Consider the following 19,680-nt stretch of genomic DNA (forward strand, 5'->3'; position numbering starts at 1 on the left):
ATCGTCAATGCCGTTACATCTTGTCACAGAAGGTATTTACGTTGAGAGAGGGGGTGGATCTTTTTTCAGTTGGAAATTTGTTGGAATTTAGAACCCTTAAAACTAAGAGGTTCTGTATGAATTGCTCAATAGGCTGAATAGAGTTGCAGAATAAACTAAAAACAACCTAAAGCATAAGACAAAATTATTGTGTATCCGACGAACGTATGATCCTCCCTAAAAACATTTAGTAATCTATTCTCTGACTTTTCTTTTATCAGTAACGATGTTAGCAACCAAACGTTTTTTACTGTTCCATCACAAAGCCCAGCTACCTGGCTTTTAGGCAATAATAATTTTCGTTGAAAAAAAGTCAGATATACAAACGTACACACTAAACAAAAAACATTGACATACCTTGCTTTTTGTTTGACAAAGAAACGAAGAACTATGAAACAGCTCTAGAAAATGCAAGTCGACAGCTGTTGCTTGTACCAGTCACACAAGGAGTTATTCGATACTCTAGCCCTTGTCACCCGTCTCTTTAACTGACGAACTTTGTGGGAATCGATACCAACTAGATTTGTATATCAAGGGTTTTTCTTAATCTCTGTTTCACGTAAGACTTTAGATTTCGTTTAGAGGTAGGCTTTCAAACAGAATAATGTGATACATTGAGAGGCATCAGTGGTATCTATATCATTTTGTAAAAAAATAATGCTACACATAAGGTTGATCCAAAAAACTTTGTTTATAATATCGTTTATCGTGTGATCAAGTGCAAGTCGTGTTTATTAAGATAATTTGATAAGATATATAAGTTTTTCAAACATATTGAAAGAAAATTTCGCAAACGGTTTTAACGGGGTTTCACCGGCCAGTAATTGCAGGTTGCATTGTAACCGTGGTTTTGCATATTGTATTCCTGTGACTTTTCAGTTATAATTTTCGGTGTAAATTAACATAAAAGATGCCGGAAAAGGGGAGGGAGTGGCATTAGGGTGAATCACCCCTCGCTCATCTACTCCATTTCCACATTTGACTTGATTTGGCCCAGGTGCCAAAGGTACATTGAAGATACAATGTTCTTAGAGAACCAACCAACATAATCCTTCATTTCTAGAAAAACGAGGTCTTTTTCCCTACGCACTACTACGTGATCCCTAACCAACCACCGACAACCTTTTTTTTCTTGCCTTCCTAAGTAATTTTGCTTTAAAGTACACACCAGGGTTTCTTGAATTCTAGCACTGGATTGACTGTGCAGTTTTTCATAAGTACAAAGTTTGAATTTCAGAAAAAGAGCTCCTTGAATTCCAAAAAAGGCTTTTAGAGATTAATGGTCCTTACAAGACGGTTAAGGTAAAAGTTAAGGTTCGGTAAATTCAAATTTTAAAAAAGCACTTTGTAATGTCATAATAACTATACGAGAGTTATTGATTATGCGGAGGAGAATCCATTGTCATTTTTTCATTTCCTTATTTTGAATTGGTTTGTACAAAATAGCTACAAAAGGTTAATTAAATACAACCAACTAAAGTAAAAAACCTAAAGCTGTTCGAATTTGACAAATCAGCTTACAGGCCAAAATTTGCATAAACCTTTACTCTTACTGTGTTATTGACCCTCCAACGTTATTTTCTATGTTTTAAACGCATTTCAACATTTTCCTCTCAATTTCTTAGAAAATCTTTCCAAATTCTTTCTTATTTTAAATTTTTTCTGTTTTCCTTCCAACCGGCCACATTCCCCAGAAAAGGACTAATCCTTTCAAGTGGAAGCACTGACCAGCCCAAAAAACAACAATGATGCGATAATTGAATTCTGGCGCCCTTAAACTAACTGTTGGTTGAGGTGGTCACAGGATCCAACATTTCACCCAACACTTCAAAACAATAGAATTGTTGGATGTCGGCAGCCAACATTATTAACCGCAGGTCAAATTTCACCCAGTATCAAAAATGACGTTGTTGGATGACCCAACATAGTGGTCAAATGATCCAACATTTTGCAAAACATGATGTCGGGCAAAATGTTGGGTGAAATGTAGGATCGTTTGACCAGGGCTTTATGCGATTTGGACCGCACCTCCTGTCCACCCAGCAGGAAATGGTACCCGTTGGCAAACTCGGGGTGAGGGCAAAAGACAGCGAGCAAAGGAACTAGGCAAGAAATATGTGAGCAAACAATTTATTGTCTCACAAACTTAAATTTTCTAGTACAGATGCAGTTCTAGTTCATTAGTTAACATATTTAGAATAACCAGAATAAACAAAGGTTGTTAGTTTACTGTCAAATTTGGCAATCCTTCATTTTTGACGCATGGGTTTTCACTGCACCAGCTTGGAGAGTTCCTTCTGTAAAACAAGCCGCCTAGAAGGCGCACACCACTGTAGTATGATTGGGCAGCCACTCGACAAGTGTCAAGGAATCCTAGCGCTTCTTGCAAGCTAGCTGATGAAAGTGCTTGTGCTGCGCTTTCTTTGCTGCAGATGTCCAACATATCGTTCAGAAATCCTTTATCACAGTCGAATCTAGACCAGCCATAATGAGAACCCTGTAACAAACCAGATCAGCATATCAGGAAAAGAGATCATCTACATCTACGTATTCAAGCTTTAAAAATGACGACCCACAAGCTCCCCGGTCAGAGAACATCCATCCCCAATTATGGTTGAAGTTAACGACAGTTGAAGTAGGTTTTTCCTTCATATTCATGAAAGAATGCTCTTGAACCTCACATAAACAATATACCAAGCAATGGTTCTGTCTAAAGAAACTGCTTTAATTTATCAAGTATGAAATCTCAGCATCATTGAACCCGTTGCAACGTAATGCCCCTCCTCTCGTGTTGCCCTCGACGAGAATCTTTTTGTATATTTGAATTGAATAACTGAATCGAACTAGCGTAAATCAGTTATGTAGAACATTAGATAAAATTATGGTTACTGAATGAAATTATTGATAGTTAGTTTATAGAGGCATGCATTTTTGTGGAAACGATTTTAGGATCTATTCAGTGATCAGTGAGTGTTGTCGTTCTGCATTGAAAGTAAGTCAGAATTGATTTCATGTTCTATCTGTTTTGCTTCATCACTATTGAGCTTGCCTTTGTCCATCCCACCCTCTCTCATCTCTTCTAGTCCTTCTACCCGTATCTATTGCTAAGAGTTATTACTTATTGCTGGTCTTTGTCTTCTGTCATTTTTTCTTCCAACCAAAAATTTTTAGCCATCTGATTGAACTTCTTGTATATAACACACCACTACCGAATTGTGATCAAATATTCAATAAATGCCGTGTGAGCTAGATGCAAATGAATAATAACCAATGTAAAGAGAGACAACATCAAGAAATGCCAAATTCGCTTGAGAAAATAAGCTTTAAAACTAAACTCTCCTTCCAGTTCTCATAAGGAGACTTACGCATCGATAGCAGACATCATGTCTATTGCAGGCTGGCTTGAAGTATCTTGAATAGGGAAATTTCCCCCTGAATGGGACACTGCAACCATTTACGTTTGTCATGCATTCCGCATCTGCCACATATTGCCCAAGGATAACAGCAAGCACTGAAGCTAAAAGTGCGATTGTAAAAGAGTTCATGGTTACTAGACTGGAATAGTGATATTCACGTTTTTATAGGAATCAATTTCTAAGTAATACTGGAAGACAGGTGGGGCATCTGTTTAAACAGTGTTTTAATGTTTTAATTCACTAGCAATTGGCACTTAGACCCATGCAGAAATCGGATTTCAAATGCAGAACATATGTTTACTTGTAATTAGATCTGCATTCAGAAAAGATTTGGTTACAAACTAAAACCTACATGATCTTTGCAAGCTAATGTGTTTTCAATCTCAATTTTAAAATCTTTTGTAAACAAAGCATCTTGAACAAACATGCTCTTAAATGTCCAATTTGAGTCGTGAGATTTCAAGCTGGCTGCCAAACGGGTCAAAAACAGTAAGCAGACATAAAGTTACAGCAACGCAACAGTTTTTCATAAAAAACTAACCAATTTATTTACAAACAACAAATATTTTTTGATTCAACCCAAGTATTTCTAACTAAATTTTACGTCAAATGAAAAAAAGCGGAGTCGCACCATCGCATATGAATTTATTAAGGCTTCATTTTTTTCTGCAATTTTTAGTATCATGTGCAAAGATTGAATGCGTAGGACTACTATTTACACGACTTGTCCTTCATTGTGGGTTTTGCTCTTCCCCGTCCTCTTTGAAAGGATTTCGAGCCACCTCTACCAAAATTGATAGTTTTTGGTATTCCTTTAACTTCTTTCATCTTGCTAAAGTTGCTTCTTGTAGCAGGATTTTTGCCCACAGCATCGGACCCTGCTTTAAAGTCATCTACCTCCATTGAGTTATCTTTACAATCTGCCTTACTTTTTCTTTGCTTTTTTTGCCTGTTAAATCTAAAGTTAGATGGATATTTGTGCACTTCGATCAAATGCTTGTGCCTGTCCTTTTCATTTTCAAACTTCTCAGTACATGCCTCCACAAGACAAGCATGTGCTGCTTGGCCCCGCTCTACCTTGGCTTGAAAAAAACTGTCATGGTTCTCTGCTATGTGGATGTCCAGTAAGAAATTTGTAGGAAAATTTCGTTTACATTCCTGGCAGGTAAACCTATGTGAACACGAAACATGTATTTCATATGCGCTTGATGTTCTGAAAGTTTCTTTACACCCTTTGACTTCACACTCAAAATATTCTTCGTTGTCAAGGTCAGCGTCAATTGTGGAAAAAAGTTCGGAGAGTTGGTCAACCTCTTGATCTGTCACATAATGTTTATTGTCGGAGCTACATGCTTCATTTCCTTCGTCGAAAAGAACATCATTAGGGTTCAAGAATACAGCCTTTCGTTGGAAAGCCCAAGATGGTTTGGGACCATCTATGCTCTCAGTGTTTTCCATTTCAAAAGATTTGAATAGGCCCGCGAACAGTTTGATGACGCCCTCTTATAATTGCCTCGTTTCTAGATTTCGTGGAAAATAATTTGTGATTTTATCATGAAGTAGCAGAGTATCCACAATGCAATTCTCATAAGCAGCGCGGGTCGAATCAAGATGGCTTGAACAAAGGTTTCTATCTCTGATGAAGTTGATCGGTTTTCAGAACTTTTAGAAAGTGGATCAAGTTTTTGCTTGTCTCAAACCCTTAAAATTGAAAGGAGTGCTGAGATGGCTTCAAAAAATGAAGGTTTGTATCTGGAATATTAGGCGATTATTGGCCTAGACATGGGAGCGAGTGGACTGACCTCACTCTAGGTGTAGTCTTAAAGCTTTTACGGCTGTATCTGCCTTCGTTTCATGGTGCTAGACAAATAATGAATCAGGCCAAGTTTGTTTGCATGATTTGATGGACGTTGTAGATCAAGTCAACAGAAGTGGGTGTGGGTAATGTTTGTTCTGAAATGCAGAAAAGTAGCCTTGTCAGCTATCATATGCCATGCGTAATCGTAACACATAACATATTATCATAACATGACATATTACTTGAAACATGTACTCGAAAGCTTCCCATCAATCTCGTCAAATTGTCCAAACTTGGTCAAGGCTGTTTTGAAGACTTACTTATTGAGCCATTAAGGACTATTTCATTTGATATTGGTGGTGGAGAAAGTGTTTTCCAGGTTTCTGATTGAAGGTTTTCCTTCTTGGTCAGTGTGCAACTTGTTGTAATGACCTATGAAAATGCACACATAGTAACCCTGGACTGAAGTGCACATCAAATTGGACCAGACTGGAAACTTTGTTCCACACCCACAATATATTGCCCATGACCACATCTGCACATTTTTGCATTTTGGCCACGCAAAATCCCAATAACAATAACATTTAACATTATTAACTCTTATGTTGTTATTAATTGGCAATAGAATTATTAAGAATAACTAGGAGTGTATGATTTCAAAGGCACAGTCTCAAGTTTTCAAAGTAAACTGTTCTGCATAGGAATAATTTTCCAGTCTGAAAACTAGATACATTAAATCTAGATATGGTAAACCGTTATTTCTGATGCACCTGGCACTTTTAGTCAATTTCTACACACCTGTGCACAGGGTGCCCTGCTTTTAATGTGTACAATGGTGCACACTAAGGATCTTGTCAAATTTGGTATAATCTACACACCTGCCTCTCAGGAATTATTAAAGATTTTTCCATGATGGGAATGATTGTGAACCTAGGTTCTCTTCCTTTTCTTACTTTATTTGTTTTGAATATGATACATTTTCAGATGAAATTCCAATCTTTCAGAGAGAGAGAGAGAGAGAGAGAGAGAGAGAGAGAGAGAGAGAGAGAGAGAGAGAGAGAGAGAGAGAGAGAGAGAGAGAACAAGAGAGAACAAGAGAGAACAAGAGAGAACAAGAGAGAACAAGAGAGAACAAGAGAGAACAAGAGAGAACAAGAGAGAACAAGAGAGAACAAGAGAGAACAAGAGAGAACAAGAGAGAACAAGAGAGAACAAGAGAGAACAAGAGAGAACAAGAGAGAACAAGAGAGAACAAGAGAGAACAAGAGAGATATGACAAAACTTGCAGAAAGCTTATGCTTATTTAAATCATATATATTTAAATCAATCTTTCGGTATTTCTTTGTAATTGAAGTGTGAAGTCTAATTATACCTTGATGAAAAAATTTCAGTAAAACGTTTTGTTATATATCAGAATCTTTCTTGTTAAATATGAAAACAAAACAGTTAATTCTTGAAGACAATTTTAGAACTTTCTTACATACTTGAGATCTTGATAAAGTAGATTAGTAGGGGGTTTAGAGTTGCCAGCTCCTTTGATAGGAGTCAGATTTGTTGACCTATTGGATTGGTATTTCTGCTCACTTCTTTCATCTTTTTTCCAGGAGAGTTGAGTACAGCTGGTGACAAGTCTGACAGTAAGTCTGCACCACCAAAAAAGGTAAACTATCACCATGACTTTATTCTTAGCTCACCAAGAATATATTAATACATGTAGATTTAAAGATTTTTGCCAGGTTTGGCGCACATTATTAATATAATTTCCAGGTCTGTTTCTTTTTTTTATAATGACTAAATATCATATAATTTATATAATTCTATAAAAATATAACTTTGTGCGCTGTAACTTTCAAAAACTGGGCTAGATTTGTGGAACTTAAGTTTCAGTTTCAGTTTCATATAATTTTAAAATTCCACTACATACAATCCAAAAAAGACAAAATTTAAATATAAATGAATATAGTATGCTTAACTAATTAATACAAAGATAAACGCTACACAGGAAACCTAAAAGAAACAATGTATAGTATTACATCAAGAAGACAAAGGAGACTCAAGATTTGTGGATAAAACTGATACCTTATATAAGGTGTATTCTTGGTTAATGCAGGAAGATATTGGCTTTTAATGTTTGTTGTCAACTTGCTCTCTTCGGTTTTCTTTGATTTTCCATTTCCTTTTAGGCATTCATGAAAGCATCAGAATTGAAAGAGCTAAGCAAAGATGAAATCACCTCTAGGTATTGATATATGTTTCATTTCTTCAGGATTTTGAACATTGTCTGCACAAAATATTTGGATTGGAAACACATTATTGAAGTTTTGTAAAATAAATAATGAACTTTGTATTCAGTTCTTGAAATATTTAATGGGTGGATGAGAACATCAAATGATTTTAGCTTTATTGGAAATGAAATTTTTCCAACCTGTTCTTTATTTTCATGCATTTCAATTTTTTTGTTAATCTTACACTAGGTACACAGAGCTTGAAAAATACATATCAAGTCTTGATGAAAAATCAGGTCAGTTGGATTTTATTGAAAAGGCTTATACTACCTATTACATTATGTTTGTGTTATCTATTGTGTTGGTAGAACAACAGCCATGTTCTTTCTTCAAGCACTTTGTTTAAGTAAATATTTACCACATATTGTCATTATTTTTAGGCCAAGTAAATCCAGAACTTGAGGAGAAACTAAAGCTACAACAGCAGGAGTCAACTAGGAGAGAAAATGTTCTAGTGATGCGATTAGCAACAAAGGAGCAAGAAATGCAAGAACTGCTGGTGAGATCAAGAAATAATTTTGTTCTTTATTTCCTGTTACTTTTTAACATTGAAGGTGCATTGTAGATGAGTTCTTTGTGATAGCATTCACAAGCAGTTTGTGGTAATGATACCAGGCCTTTCCTGGAGACGTGGGCTATAGCCCGTGCTTGGGCAAACCCCATGCAAATTAATCATGCTATATATATTTTATTCTTTTCGTGCAAACACATCTCCTTTTCCATTGCAAGTATTTGCAGATGAAAATGAGAAACGTTACACCATGCTGTCAAATACGAAACAGTTTCTTTTCAAGTCATGATATATATATAATCTAGGCCTTCCTGACAAAGCTACATTTTAAGGAGTAGTAGTACAAAATTTAAAGTTAGTAATGAAAAAAAATGCCTTTTTAAGGTGAATAATTTCTAAAGTATTGGCAAGGTAATGTATTTTTGCCTTTGTAAATAGTCAAATATAAAAAAAGTTAACAACAGTTCTGCATGCAGCCAAACTGGCAAGGGCTTTTTATAGCCCACATTGTTTTTTCCCGGAGAGGCCTGTGATACCTTCCAAATATAATGTATATACTGATTGAAATTGTACTATTATCCTTTAAAGAGCATGGAAAAGAAAGGAAATTTCAGTAACTGCCAAACAATTTAAATCATTAGTTTATATTATTCTTAATAATTCATAATGGAAGAAGTACATCCTGTTAAGTGCAAAGTAGAAACAAAAGTTGCTTTTCAGTAATGTTTATCATCAAACTCTTATCAATAGACTGAACCCTCTTGCTTTTTTCAGACACAAATTCATGAATTGAAGCAGTCACAGACACCTGCAACAAGCCAGCTGAAGTCAACACTTTTAGATCCATCAGTGAACTTGTTATTTGAAAAAATGAAAACTGAACTTGGAGAAACAAAAGACAAATTAGAACAAGCACAGAATGACTTAAGCGCGTGGAAATTCACACCCGATAGGTTTGTAAAAATGACTTATTTAAATCAAACATTAAGAAGGAGGCTGAAAAACCTTACAGTAAACTGTCAAATGAACACATGCACTGCACAAGGAAAGACTGTTGCTGTTCAGTCTTAAAAATATAAACTTATATATAATCAATATTTATTTCAGGTGAATCTCTTGAGCTGGCACTTAAAAGTGACACTATCAAATATGGCAATAGTTTGCCATAAATAGTTAAATTGAAAACTGTCGAGAATTATGCTATTTGTTTAGTTTAAAAAGTTTAAAATAGAGTCACATTTCACTCTTATGAGTGATTTGTTACAGGCCTACAGAATTTTTATGTGCCAATGCATCATATTGTATACTTTTGTAGATTATACTAGGAGAAGATTTTGCCAACCCTTTTTTAAATCACAAGTTGGTTTTCTATTAAAGTATACAGTATGGTGTGTTGTTTATATTTTGAATGTTAGACTTCGTTATAATGAGATGTGGTAATATTTTGAGTAGAATATTGCCTCTACTATGTAGTTATAAATGACCACTTTGTGTCGTTTACAAGGTGATATTTCTTTTTGTATATATTTTTCATGTTTACCTGACTTTGTAGACCAGGTGTAAAAGTGATTGGGGCAAGGAATTAGAGAGAGTTAAAGTTTTATAAGTTATGCCATGCACGCGCTAGAATGTAGACAATACAACTTGCATAAAGATTCAATTCAAGGATAACATTCTGGCCTCCAGGATTACCTTATCAAAAAGATTAATTCGATAGGTTGCTAGATATTTGAAAAAAATATTACCATTCATTGTATTCTTTATGCAGAATAGGCCTTAAGTTATCTCAAAGATCAATCTATTCGTAAGGGCTTTGTCCTTTTATCAGCATCCTTGGCACTCATTCTGAAATGCAAGTTTGATAACATGGAAGTTTGAACACACTGATAAGCAAAACTTTGAAACAGTTTAAAAACAATGCTCAAATGATGCTATTTTACATAAACAGTTTTGTGTTTCAAATGTATTTTTGTGCAAAAAGTGTTCTGGTATTTTCGGTTTCCAGAATTTCGCCAACTTGACCTTTTACCATGCCCTTTTTGGGATAAGATTTTCTTAAAGGCTGAAGGGGTATCAGGCTATCAACTCTCCACAGCTGCCTAACCTTTGGTTTTTAAATGAGTGATTCAGCCAGGTTTCCACCCAAATACATTAGTGATTTTAATTGTGTTTATCTGCATGTGTTTATACTTAAAATCATGTGGAAACATGGCACAAGTTAGAAATTGGAAAATTAAGAACATTTGAACACATGAAACAGTTCATGTCAGGCATAAAAGTAATTTCAAATTTCAAATGTGCCAAAAAGTTTTGATGATTGAATACTTTTGAATTTGGTATAAAGAACCCATTTTCTGATGTCAGAGCTGAAGTTCCTTTTTGGATAACCAAACTGCTGTGATGTAACTTGCAAAAATGGGCATGGTCTTACCGCTATGTATCAGCTCTCTTAACAAGAAACCAGAAACACAAAACCCTTTGATTGCCTCTAGCCTGGTATGGATCTTTTTCCTAATTTGTCCTTCCAACTGTGCACACCTTGGCAAACGCTGCACTCTTTCTTAACTGTTCCCCATTATTTACCTACAAATCATAAATTTGCTAGTCTTTTCTTTGATTTCAAAAGCATGTATAGGTTAAAATCACTTAAACTCACACAGATAACCCCACTGAATATCACTCAAGGATGCAAGACATGTTTTTGTGAGGTTGATGAATTGACTAGAACATTGGTGAGCGCTATCACCCCTGTGAAACAAGAGGCCTGGCGTTTACCAATTAAGTTTTATGTTATGTTTCAAATTAGCTTTTTTGATCAAAATATAAAAATTAATGATTCAAGCTCGACCAACAAGAGAATCATTGGTTTAATATTTGCTGTCAAAAAGTCCCTTTAATATCAATCTCTGCCACTACTGAAGTGACTAATTTAATTGTTGTTCTAAGACACCAATGTGCTTCAAGATTTTGTCTGGTGTGTCATGGAAAATTCTCCAATTTCACACAAGTGGTCTTAAAATTTGAAAAACATTATAATCACCAAATAATGCTATATAGTCTAGTGATCAGCAGAGTAACCTTGTAGTACTCTCCCATATCTACTTTGAGAACAAACATATCTACTTTATATTGTGAATGTGACTATAGGCCAAAGCATTTCTTTTTAAAATTTTCTGTTGTTGGTGTGCCTTGAAGAAGGTACACTAAATTGGTGTGCTAAATTGCTCAAACCACAAACAAACCTTACAATGCTTCACAATTTGCTTGCTAAGGCACATGTATTTAAATATAAGTTCAGATTAATGACATTTGAATTCTTGCCAACAAACCAGAAAAGATTAAATCTCCACTTTATATAAACTTTATTGTTTTTGGTTGTCTGTATTAAGCAAACTTTAATCAAAATATTTTTCCTGAAAAGAAACCCCTCTACATTAGTATTTCTAGAAAAAGTGTGTTTAGATTTCCTTCAAGCTTTTTATTTCTATTGATTTCACACCACTTTTTACAACATCAGACGTACAAATTGCTGCAAATTCAATGATTTTTTAGGAATCTGTTTGCCTCTGAAATTTGAAAGCTATTCATTCATCATTGACAACCGTTTTCAAAGGATAGAACCTTGCTTACCGTAGGCTTGTCCTTTTGACAAAGTGATGTTTTGGGTTTTCACGTCTTTCTGTCCAGTTGATGGGCGAAATCAATGTTTAGCAGGCTTGTTTTAGTTTAGTTTCAAACATTCAGTTGCTTTGAAACTTACCCAAAAAGCAGTTGTGTTAGTAGATACATCAGCGTCTCAAGGATCACATGGTAAAGTGGATGGCAAAGTAAAGTAACAAGGCTTGAAAATAAGGAGTTGGTAAGAAAAAAAAGAGAGGCTCCATGACCTAAAACAGTGATCTAAAGACACAAAAGGGAATTTCTCAGTAAGATGTTGCTTTCCAAATGAAATGATGGAAGTTGTAGAATTTATCTCGTTTTTTAAAAGTGGCTACCAGTGTATGGCCCATGGGATGGCATGTCAGTGTATCCATAGATTCTGCAATCTGGCTCTAGGTAAAACACTCATGCATCTCCAACAATATCTTAGACCTGGAATTATGAATTTGTTGTTGCTATTGGTTAGTCTTATTTCACAGCACCATCAAGATTATGTTATACAGCACATTACATCTGGTGTTTTGCATATGATGTCTAGAACTGGGTCATTGAAGTTCCATATTCTTGTGGTTTCTAGCTTTGCCATTAATTGTGCCTGTACCCTTCAGCTATATTTTAAAGGTGCTTGCAGCTTTCTGTCTAACCAATGTGCCCCTTACAACTTTCCTGTTGTTATGCAAGGGAAATTTCTGAAGCGTTTGTCTGTGTAACCATGACACAGATGTTAGTTAAAGTCTGTTTGTATAGTTCCTGTACTAATAGTATACATGCTTGCAAAGTAATTCTTATGAAAAGTCTACAAATGCTTCTGGAATTGGTGAAACAAGCCCCATTCAAAAATGAACTGAATGAGAAGAGACTGCCATGATATGACAAGATCACATAGTAACAAGATTTCTTTCAATTTTGACTGAACAATTTCAACTTACTGGAAAACTACATGACCAGTGCTTCTGTTTAGACTATACCATTTGCATGACCAAAGTTTAGCAGTGAAGTTCCTTGCCAAAGAAGCTCAAAAGGAAACCCTTTAGTAATGAGTAAATGCTCCAGATTGGTTGTAAAGCCTTTAGGAGTAAAGATTGAAGATTGAAGATTCAAGACTTGTAATAGAGTTGAAATTGCAGAGTTTCACTACCACGATGATACCAGCAAGAAATGAAATTCACAAAGAGGGACCAGTATAAAAGCACCACTTCTTGCCTGTATCTTGCATTAGTAGTCAAAATGTCTTTTCTTTGCTAGTGTGAATGTATTTTACTATGTGTAATAGTTAGATACATAGGCCTCGTGGTTTTTCATTAAGTATTATTAATGCCCATGCAAAAGTGTTAAAACATATTGCAAACATTCCAATCCAATCCAACAATCCAATTGCACCCTTAAATGTATGCTGTCTTAACAATGTTGCTGAGATCCAAAATCAGGATTGGCTGGTATGGAAATGTTGATTAGTGGAAGGTGTTAATGTTATTTTGAATATGTGGAGTTTGGGGAACTATTCTTTATTAGAAAAAGAAACATATCTTTAAGACTGGATAATATAGAAGTATAAAATGAATAATTCTTCATTAGAGTGAGATCTTTAAACTTATCACAGAAAAGACAGTATAGTTGACTAAATCTGGATACATTTAAACCTGTTAGTTTGTGAGTAAATGTATCTAGTAGTATGTTTCAATTAAAATTTTGATGTATTGAAGTCAGGGTTGACCAGATTTGTTGGAAGATCTCTAAAAACTATGCTACTTTGTCAGTTTTTTTAGAAAATTCCTTGTCCTTCTTTAGTTCCTGTTTGATATCAAGAAATAGTTGTTTAGAACATTTTCAAATTGTAGTATAATGCTGGAATGAAATGTATTAATAGCTGTTAGTTAATTTTAGTTTATTTTAAATGTTTACTTTTTAAATGAAAACAGTTTATTTTAAATGAAATTTTAGAAAATGCAAGTTGATGATTTGTGGCAGTAAGCTTTTACAACAGCTTGTTCTATTTGTAAAAGAAACTGCAGTATGTATGGTAATTTAAAACCCCTCTTGAACATTGATTAAAAAGTGTTTTGATTTTTTTGATACAACCCTATCAAACCAACTAAGACCATGTGTCTGTATTCCTTCTAAATATTCTCATGCTTCCTTCATTATAATATTTTAAAGTCTTTCCAAAGCTGAAACCTTGCATCCAGGATAATGGTTCTGCTTTTTTATTCAATCAAGATTTTTTTAATTTTGAAAGACTTTTATTGATGTAATGTCTGCATCACACGCAAATGGTATGAGGGCTTGTTTCTCTGGTGAAAAAACAAAAAAATTGCCAACTGGTTCTATATCCAAATCAGATTTATATTAATTTCCCTTGGGTAGATGCGATTTCTAGAGAATAAATTGAGCTCTCTACAAGAAGTAATTTCTAATTGGCTTCAAAGTTCACTAAAGATGCAAATGCCACAAAATTTGTATATTCTTTTCTATAAAGCCATTCCCGTGTGATAGGAATATTTTCCCTTTCTTGTCATATAAAAACAATTAGTAGCACTCGCAACCAGGTACAACCTTAGCCAGCTTTGTGCCTGCAAATCTTAATTTTTTAATTTACTGTTCTCAAGGCTTTGCGACAATTAATTTTTTAGATGAGAATTTTAATATGGGCTGAAGACAACAGAACACAACAGCAAAAGACAATATTTTTTAGCTTGATAGTGTACCTCAGGATTCAAAGTTTTGATGTTTTGTTGTTTTGTAGTTGTATTGATATCTTATATACCTTTTGTGAATGATTTCTCATTCTAAAACTTTGCACAAGCCGGCTTCAAACGTTAGAATTATAGTTAAGACACTAAATTACCTTTCCCCTCACAAAAACCCCTTTCAAAAAACTAAAGTCATGGCAGTCTGGGGTCTTTTGGCATTGGATCTTGCTTTATAACCACCAAAAGATTTGTAAGAGGCGAAGGTTGTCATTGGGCATTCTGATTTCCCTTTCTAGTGTGACAGGAAAGAAGCTAATGGCAAAATGCAGAATGTTGATTGCTGAAAACCAAGATCTTGGGAAGCAGTTATCGCAAGGCAGAATAGCACAGCTAGAAGCAGAACTTGCACTGCAAAAGAAGTATAATGAGGAACTGAAGTGCAGTCAAGATGGTACGGTGGTAGTTTTTCATATTAAACTTGGTTTTTTCTCATCCAATTTTCCTAGCTAGGAAGGTATAGTGCTCATGGAAGTATTACTTGAGAAAGTGGAATAACATTGCTAGCATATCACAATTCAGGTTTATATTTTCGTCTGAAATAAAACATTTGTTAGATAGTAATTTAGTTTGTAGATATAGCTTGTAATGTCTAACAGTTTTTCAAAAATTATCTTTTAGAACTGAATGACTTTGTCTTGCAACTTGACGAAGAAGTTGAGGGTATGGAATCAACCATTTGTGCCCTACAACAGCAGCTAAAAGAGACAAAAGAAAAATATCAGCTGACAACAGCTGAAAATAATAAACAGAGGACAACATCTCAGGGAAATGGTACAAAAACTGGGGTAGACTTAAAAAGAACCTTTGATCAGAGCAGTGGTACTGTTGAGGATATGGACGCAAAGCGTGCCAGAAATGTTTTTGATGTTATTGATAACCCAGCCTTTGGAGAAGAGTCAGATGATTTAAATGAACGGACAAAGCTTTCTGCTGGGGAAGATCCAAAACTTGTGGGAAAGAGTCCCATCAAAACTAGCATTAAGAACCCATTCTCTATCTCTAACCTTCTTTCCCCTGAGGTCAATATATCTGGTGACAAGGGCCATTGGCAGGTAACTGATGATATTGGAACAGCGGGAATGAAAAGGACGCCAGGGGGTTTAAAGAAAGAGGGCACTAATGGGGAAACATATGAATCGGATAGTTAATATGTGATTGTAGATAGTTTTTACAAACAGTAGATCAGAAAAGCTACAAGTAATGTATTATTACTAAACAGCGAAGTGTAGCTTTTTTCTTGTATGTACATTCTTAAAAATAATTTCTTTCAAAACACATCTATTGTGCCAAAAATTTTCAAATGCATTCTTAAGCTGTGACTGTTGTGATTGGTTTCTGTTAGGAAAGACTGAGTTAAGCAAGAAAATTTTTGAAATGCTAAGTTTGTCAGAGTTAAAAAACCTTTCATACCTTATTTCATAAATGTATTGGCACTTTTACTTGTCTATTTCTTTCTATTGTGCAATTCAATCGAAGTTTTCTGAAACAGTCTATAAATGCTTTGATCTGTTCCTGTCTCAAAAAAGACAAGCAGCAGCACAAAATTGTTCACTTTAGCCAATCATTTATTCATGCTTTAATTTTATGTTTGTCAATTGATGCCTCGTTTACAACTTAATGTGAGGATATTTGTTTTATGATACTTGGCATTTTGGTAGCATTTTTTTAAATTAAGCAAAAGTAGACTTCTTTGAACTTTTCAACATTATCTTCATCAAAACAATGGACAGCCCTTGAAAATGTTTTATTTTCTTTTGGTATGCTCTGCAAATTTGGATGTAAAACTCTATGTTTGATGTAAATTAAAGAATTGCCTCTGGAGAAAATTTAAGGTAGCTCTTAGAAAGTGATATAAAGCATTATTGCATATAGTTTCTCAGTGATACACATGCTTTTCAAAATTATAATGACATGTAGGATTATTCAATTGTTTATTCAGGCAAATGGTTTTTGGGACAGTTGTTTATGTTCTTTTCAGCTTAGAAACCAGTAGATAAGTAATTGTTTATTGTTTCTCTATTTGGTTATTGTTCATTGTTTATTTCATTGTTTATTTGTATATTTAAGATGCAACTTTACTTATATGTTGTATTTCAAAATCAATTTCAATGCTGTAAACTAAAAAAAAAGTTTTAAATATTAATACATAGAGATTGATGCAAAGCTCCAATTTCTTCATCTACAAAGTATTTCAAATTCAGCATATTAGTAATTGTTTGCAGACACCTTTTTACAAGCTCTAAGAAACAGATGAATTGACATTTGAGCCACTTGGGAACAGCAGTGTATTCAGCTAAAAAAATTTCTAATTTTGTCACCTGCTGAATTTTTAAAATCAATAGATGCTTCGTGCTACATATCAAGTATTGTCTGCAGGTCTTTGTGATGCTATTGTTTATCAGCCAACTTAAGACAGTCTTTATATAATATTCAAACATAAACAGGTTTACTCCAGAGTATTAGATAACAGCTTATCAGTATTAGATAAGTGTGTTTTCTGAGAAATTTATACTAAAAATGTAAAACTATTATTTTAATGAAAAATAATTTACAAACATGTGACCCAGATTTATATTGCATCTAAATCAGAGGCTTCAACTTCAGCAGTCCAGTCCAGACAATAACACGTTACTAGATTTGTCCAGTCCAGTCCAGATGTTACTAAAGTTGTGGTCAATTTATAAAGAAAAAAGCAGTAGATGACAAAAGACAGTTTAATTCAATGTGAATAAATACTTCAATCTAGTGATCCACAGACCCTAACAATTAAAGATATGCAAACAAACTTTTTGTGGTAACAAATTTTAAAATCGCGTTGAAAAAAGCAAACATTTTTTAGTGTATTCTGAAGAGTTTCAGAGTCTGACACTCTTCAGAGTATAAAATGTCAGAGCATAGATCAAAACACAACGATAGGAAATATATATACCCAGTTGTGGATTGAAAAAGGCTGTTATTGGATTAATGGTAATGCCAGATCAGTAAAGCCAGATTCTGACTATTGGTAAAGCCATATCATTCCATCTAGCCGTTTGAGATCTATCTACAAAAGCATGAAAAAACGCTATTGGGTAGACAGAAGAAATTCGTTTTCACCTTAGGTAAAGGGCACTTATTGGGCAACCTAAACAGTCAATGTGATTGCGTTTCTGATTGGCCTATTTCAATCCACAACCGGGTATAGCTATTACCTATAGTAGTGTTTTGATCTATGTTCTGACGTTTTATACTCTGAAGTGTCACATGAAAAGCTTAAGCATACACAAATGCTTGCTTTTTTCAAAGCCATGATTAAAGATATATGATAACATATTATGATATCAATGTAATGTTTTTACAGGTATTATACATTTGGTGGAGATGTAAATGCTCTACTACCTGGAAATAAACTTAAATCTGCTGAACTTTATAAGCATCTCATAATTTTTTTTCATTTAACTACTTATATGGTTATTTAAATCATAGTATATTATCATAAAACCTGCTTATTCTAACTTAATCAAAACTTGAACCAAAATCTCTTGGAACATGTATGATAATTTCATCAACAGGATAATATTTATAAAGGATCTTGTACAAGCTTCTTATGATGGAATGATACATTTGGGAATGAAAAGGGATGGTGAAGTTAAATAAAGAACAATGAACAAAGAGCATTTTCATATAAATAAAATGAACAATACCTTTCATGACCTAATAAACTGCAATGATGAATTTGTAGGACTCAAACTACCTTTATCAAAAACTTAATCTTTAACAATAAAGCAACACAAAATTGAAAAAAGAAGATAAGAGATGTTATATGATAAAACATATACAAATCCTTGAAACTACAAGCAACACATTAAACAAAATATTTAATAAACTTTTTTGATGGCTTTAAAGAATGATAAGATAAATTGTATATTTATAAGAATTATTTTACACTTTTTCAGCACCTGCCAGGTATTTATTGACATGATGATTTCATCCAACACCCTCAAATCAATGTTATAAAAGAAAGGAAATCAAGCCCTGCATTCTATAAAATTTTGTATTGGCTAGAAGCCTCCAAAAAACAAGATATTTTCAGCAAAGGCACACAACTACCACAGCATTTGAATGTTAAAATCCTCCAGGGTTAGGCTGCATGCTCCCACCAAACTGCATCCCGGGCATTGCAGATCTCTGCTGCATCATCATGCTATTCTGCATTTCATTTTGACTACTCACAGGCATATTAGGCATACTTTGCTGCATTGACCCCATCATATCATTCGGTCCCATCGGCATATTATTAGCCATGCTCATGGGCATGTTTGGCATATTTCCTTGCATATTAGCCATACTTTGCATACTATTTGGCATGGTTTGCATACCATGCATGTTAGGCATACTGGTGGACATGTTGGGCATTCCATTCTGCATGTTCGCCATGTTACCTTGCATGTGCATAGTCTTCTGCATGCTTGCCATATTACCTTGCATGTTAGGCATATTAGGCATGCCTGTTCCCATATTTGGCATATTACTTTGCATATTTGGCATGTTACCTCCAACATTCGGTAAATTTCCTGGCATATTTGACATCTGCATATTCCCTTGCGCCATACCGCCTTGCATGTTTTGTGGAGGTCTAAAACCCATTGCATTGTTCATGGACCCTGGCATGTTACCTTGCTGCTGCTGCTGCTGCTGCATCTGCATCGCTTGTCCACTGGAGTTTTGTAAGTTAGATTGTAGGTTCATGTTGGAGTCCGCCACCGTGGCAAGATAAACAAGATTTCGGTGAAGCATCTGCTGATACTGCGCACATTTCTTCAATTCCCCCTGATTCTGGTAGTCAATTAAAGCTTGGATGAGTTGAGTGTTTTCATCTAGCATCTTCTGGATCGTTGCTGATGAAAACGCTTCACCAGAAAATATAGAAGACATGATGAGTTCTGCCTTAAACGTCGCACAAAGCAGGTGCTTTTTACAGAAGGTGTAATTTTTTCGCCATTGTTGAGTGAAATGGTTGAAGTGTTGTTGGTGCTGTTGGTTATGCTCCTGCGCAGCACGTATAAACGAGGTCATGATTACATAACCAGTTTATCTGGCTGAGAACAAGTGAACGCCACAGCATAAGACATATTTTTTAGCTTGATAGACAGTATAAGTATACCAAACGGAAGACTTTGGAGAAACGTTTAATTTTTGGCCTAAAAACTCTTTATCCTAATGGTCTTAATAAACATTTTAA

The 19,680-nt window shown here is 34.7% G+C and overlaps 3 protein-coding genes across 4 annotated transcripts; 1 reads left to right on the forward strand and 2 right to left on the reverse strand.

Annotated features, from left to right (window-relative positions):
* The first annotated feature begins 1,998 nt into the window (after window positions 1-1,998).
* On the forward strand, window positions 1,999-18,476 carry LOC135685691 (pre-mRNA-splicing regulator WTAP). Of its 2 annotated transcripts, none has more exons than XM_065201702.2 (8): window positions 1,999-2,156; window positions 6,858-6,913; window positions 7,437-7,492; window positions 7,728-7,774; window positions 7,919-8,037; window positions 8,824-9,002; window positions 14,696-14,850; window positions 15,078-18,476. In XM_065201702.2, exons 3-8 carry the CDS (start codon window positions 7,443-7,445, stop codon window positions 15,605-15,607), a joined length of 1,080 nt encoding a protein of 359 aa, XP_065057774.2. In that variant the 5' UTR covers window positions 1,999-2,156; window positions 6,858-6,913; window positions 7,437-7,442; the 3' UTR covers window positions 15,608-18,476. The 2 variants fall into 2 exon arrangements, with proteins under 2 accessions (XP_065057774.2, XP_065057773.2); XM_065201701.2 differs by lacking the exon at window positions 1,999-2,156 and adding an exon at window positions 5,032-5,199.
* Window positions 2,154-3,604, reverse strand: LOC148958451 (uncharacterized). The gene is made up of 2 exons (XM_089112853.1): window positions 3,405-3,604; window positions 2,154-2,536 (listed from the first exon to the last, which is right to left on the reverse strand). Exons 1-2 carry the CDS (start codon window positions 3,582-3,584, stop codon window positions 2,261-2,263), a joined length of 456 nt encoding a protein of 151 aa, XP_088968979.1. The 5' UTR covers window positions 3,585-3,604; the 3' UTR covers window positions 2,154-2,260.
* On the reverse strand, window positions 17,160-19,373 carry LOC135685694 (uncharacterized). Its single transcript, XM_065201707.2, has one exon. It carries the CDS (start codon window positions 19,371-19,373, stop codon window positions 18,564-18,566), a length of 810 nt encoding a protein of 269 aa, XP_065057779.2. The 3' UTR covers window positions 17,160-18,563.
* Between the last annotated feature and the right edge of the window lie 307 nt (window positions 19,374-19,680).

Source organism: Rhopilema esculentum, chromosome 15, assembly GCF_057945365.1.
Source record: "Rhopilema esculentum isolate cy_ngs chromosome 15, ASM5794536v1, whole genome shotgun sequence".
Lineage (NCBI taxonomy): Eukaryota > Metazoa > Cnidaria > Scyphozoa > Rhizostomeae > Rhizostomatidae > Rhopilema > Rhopilema esculentum.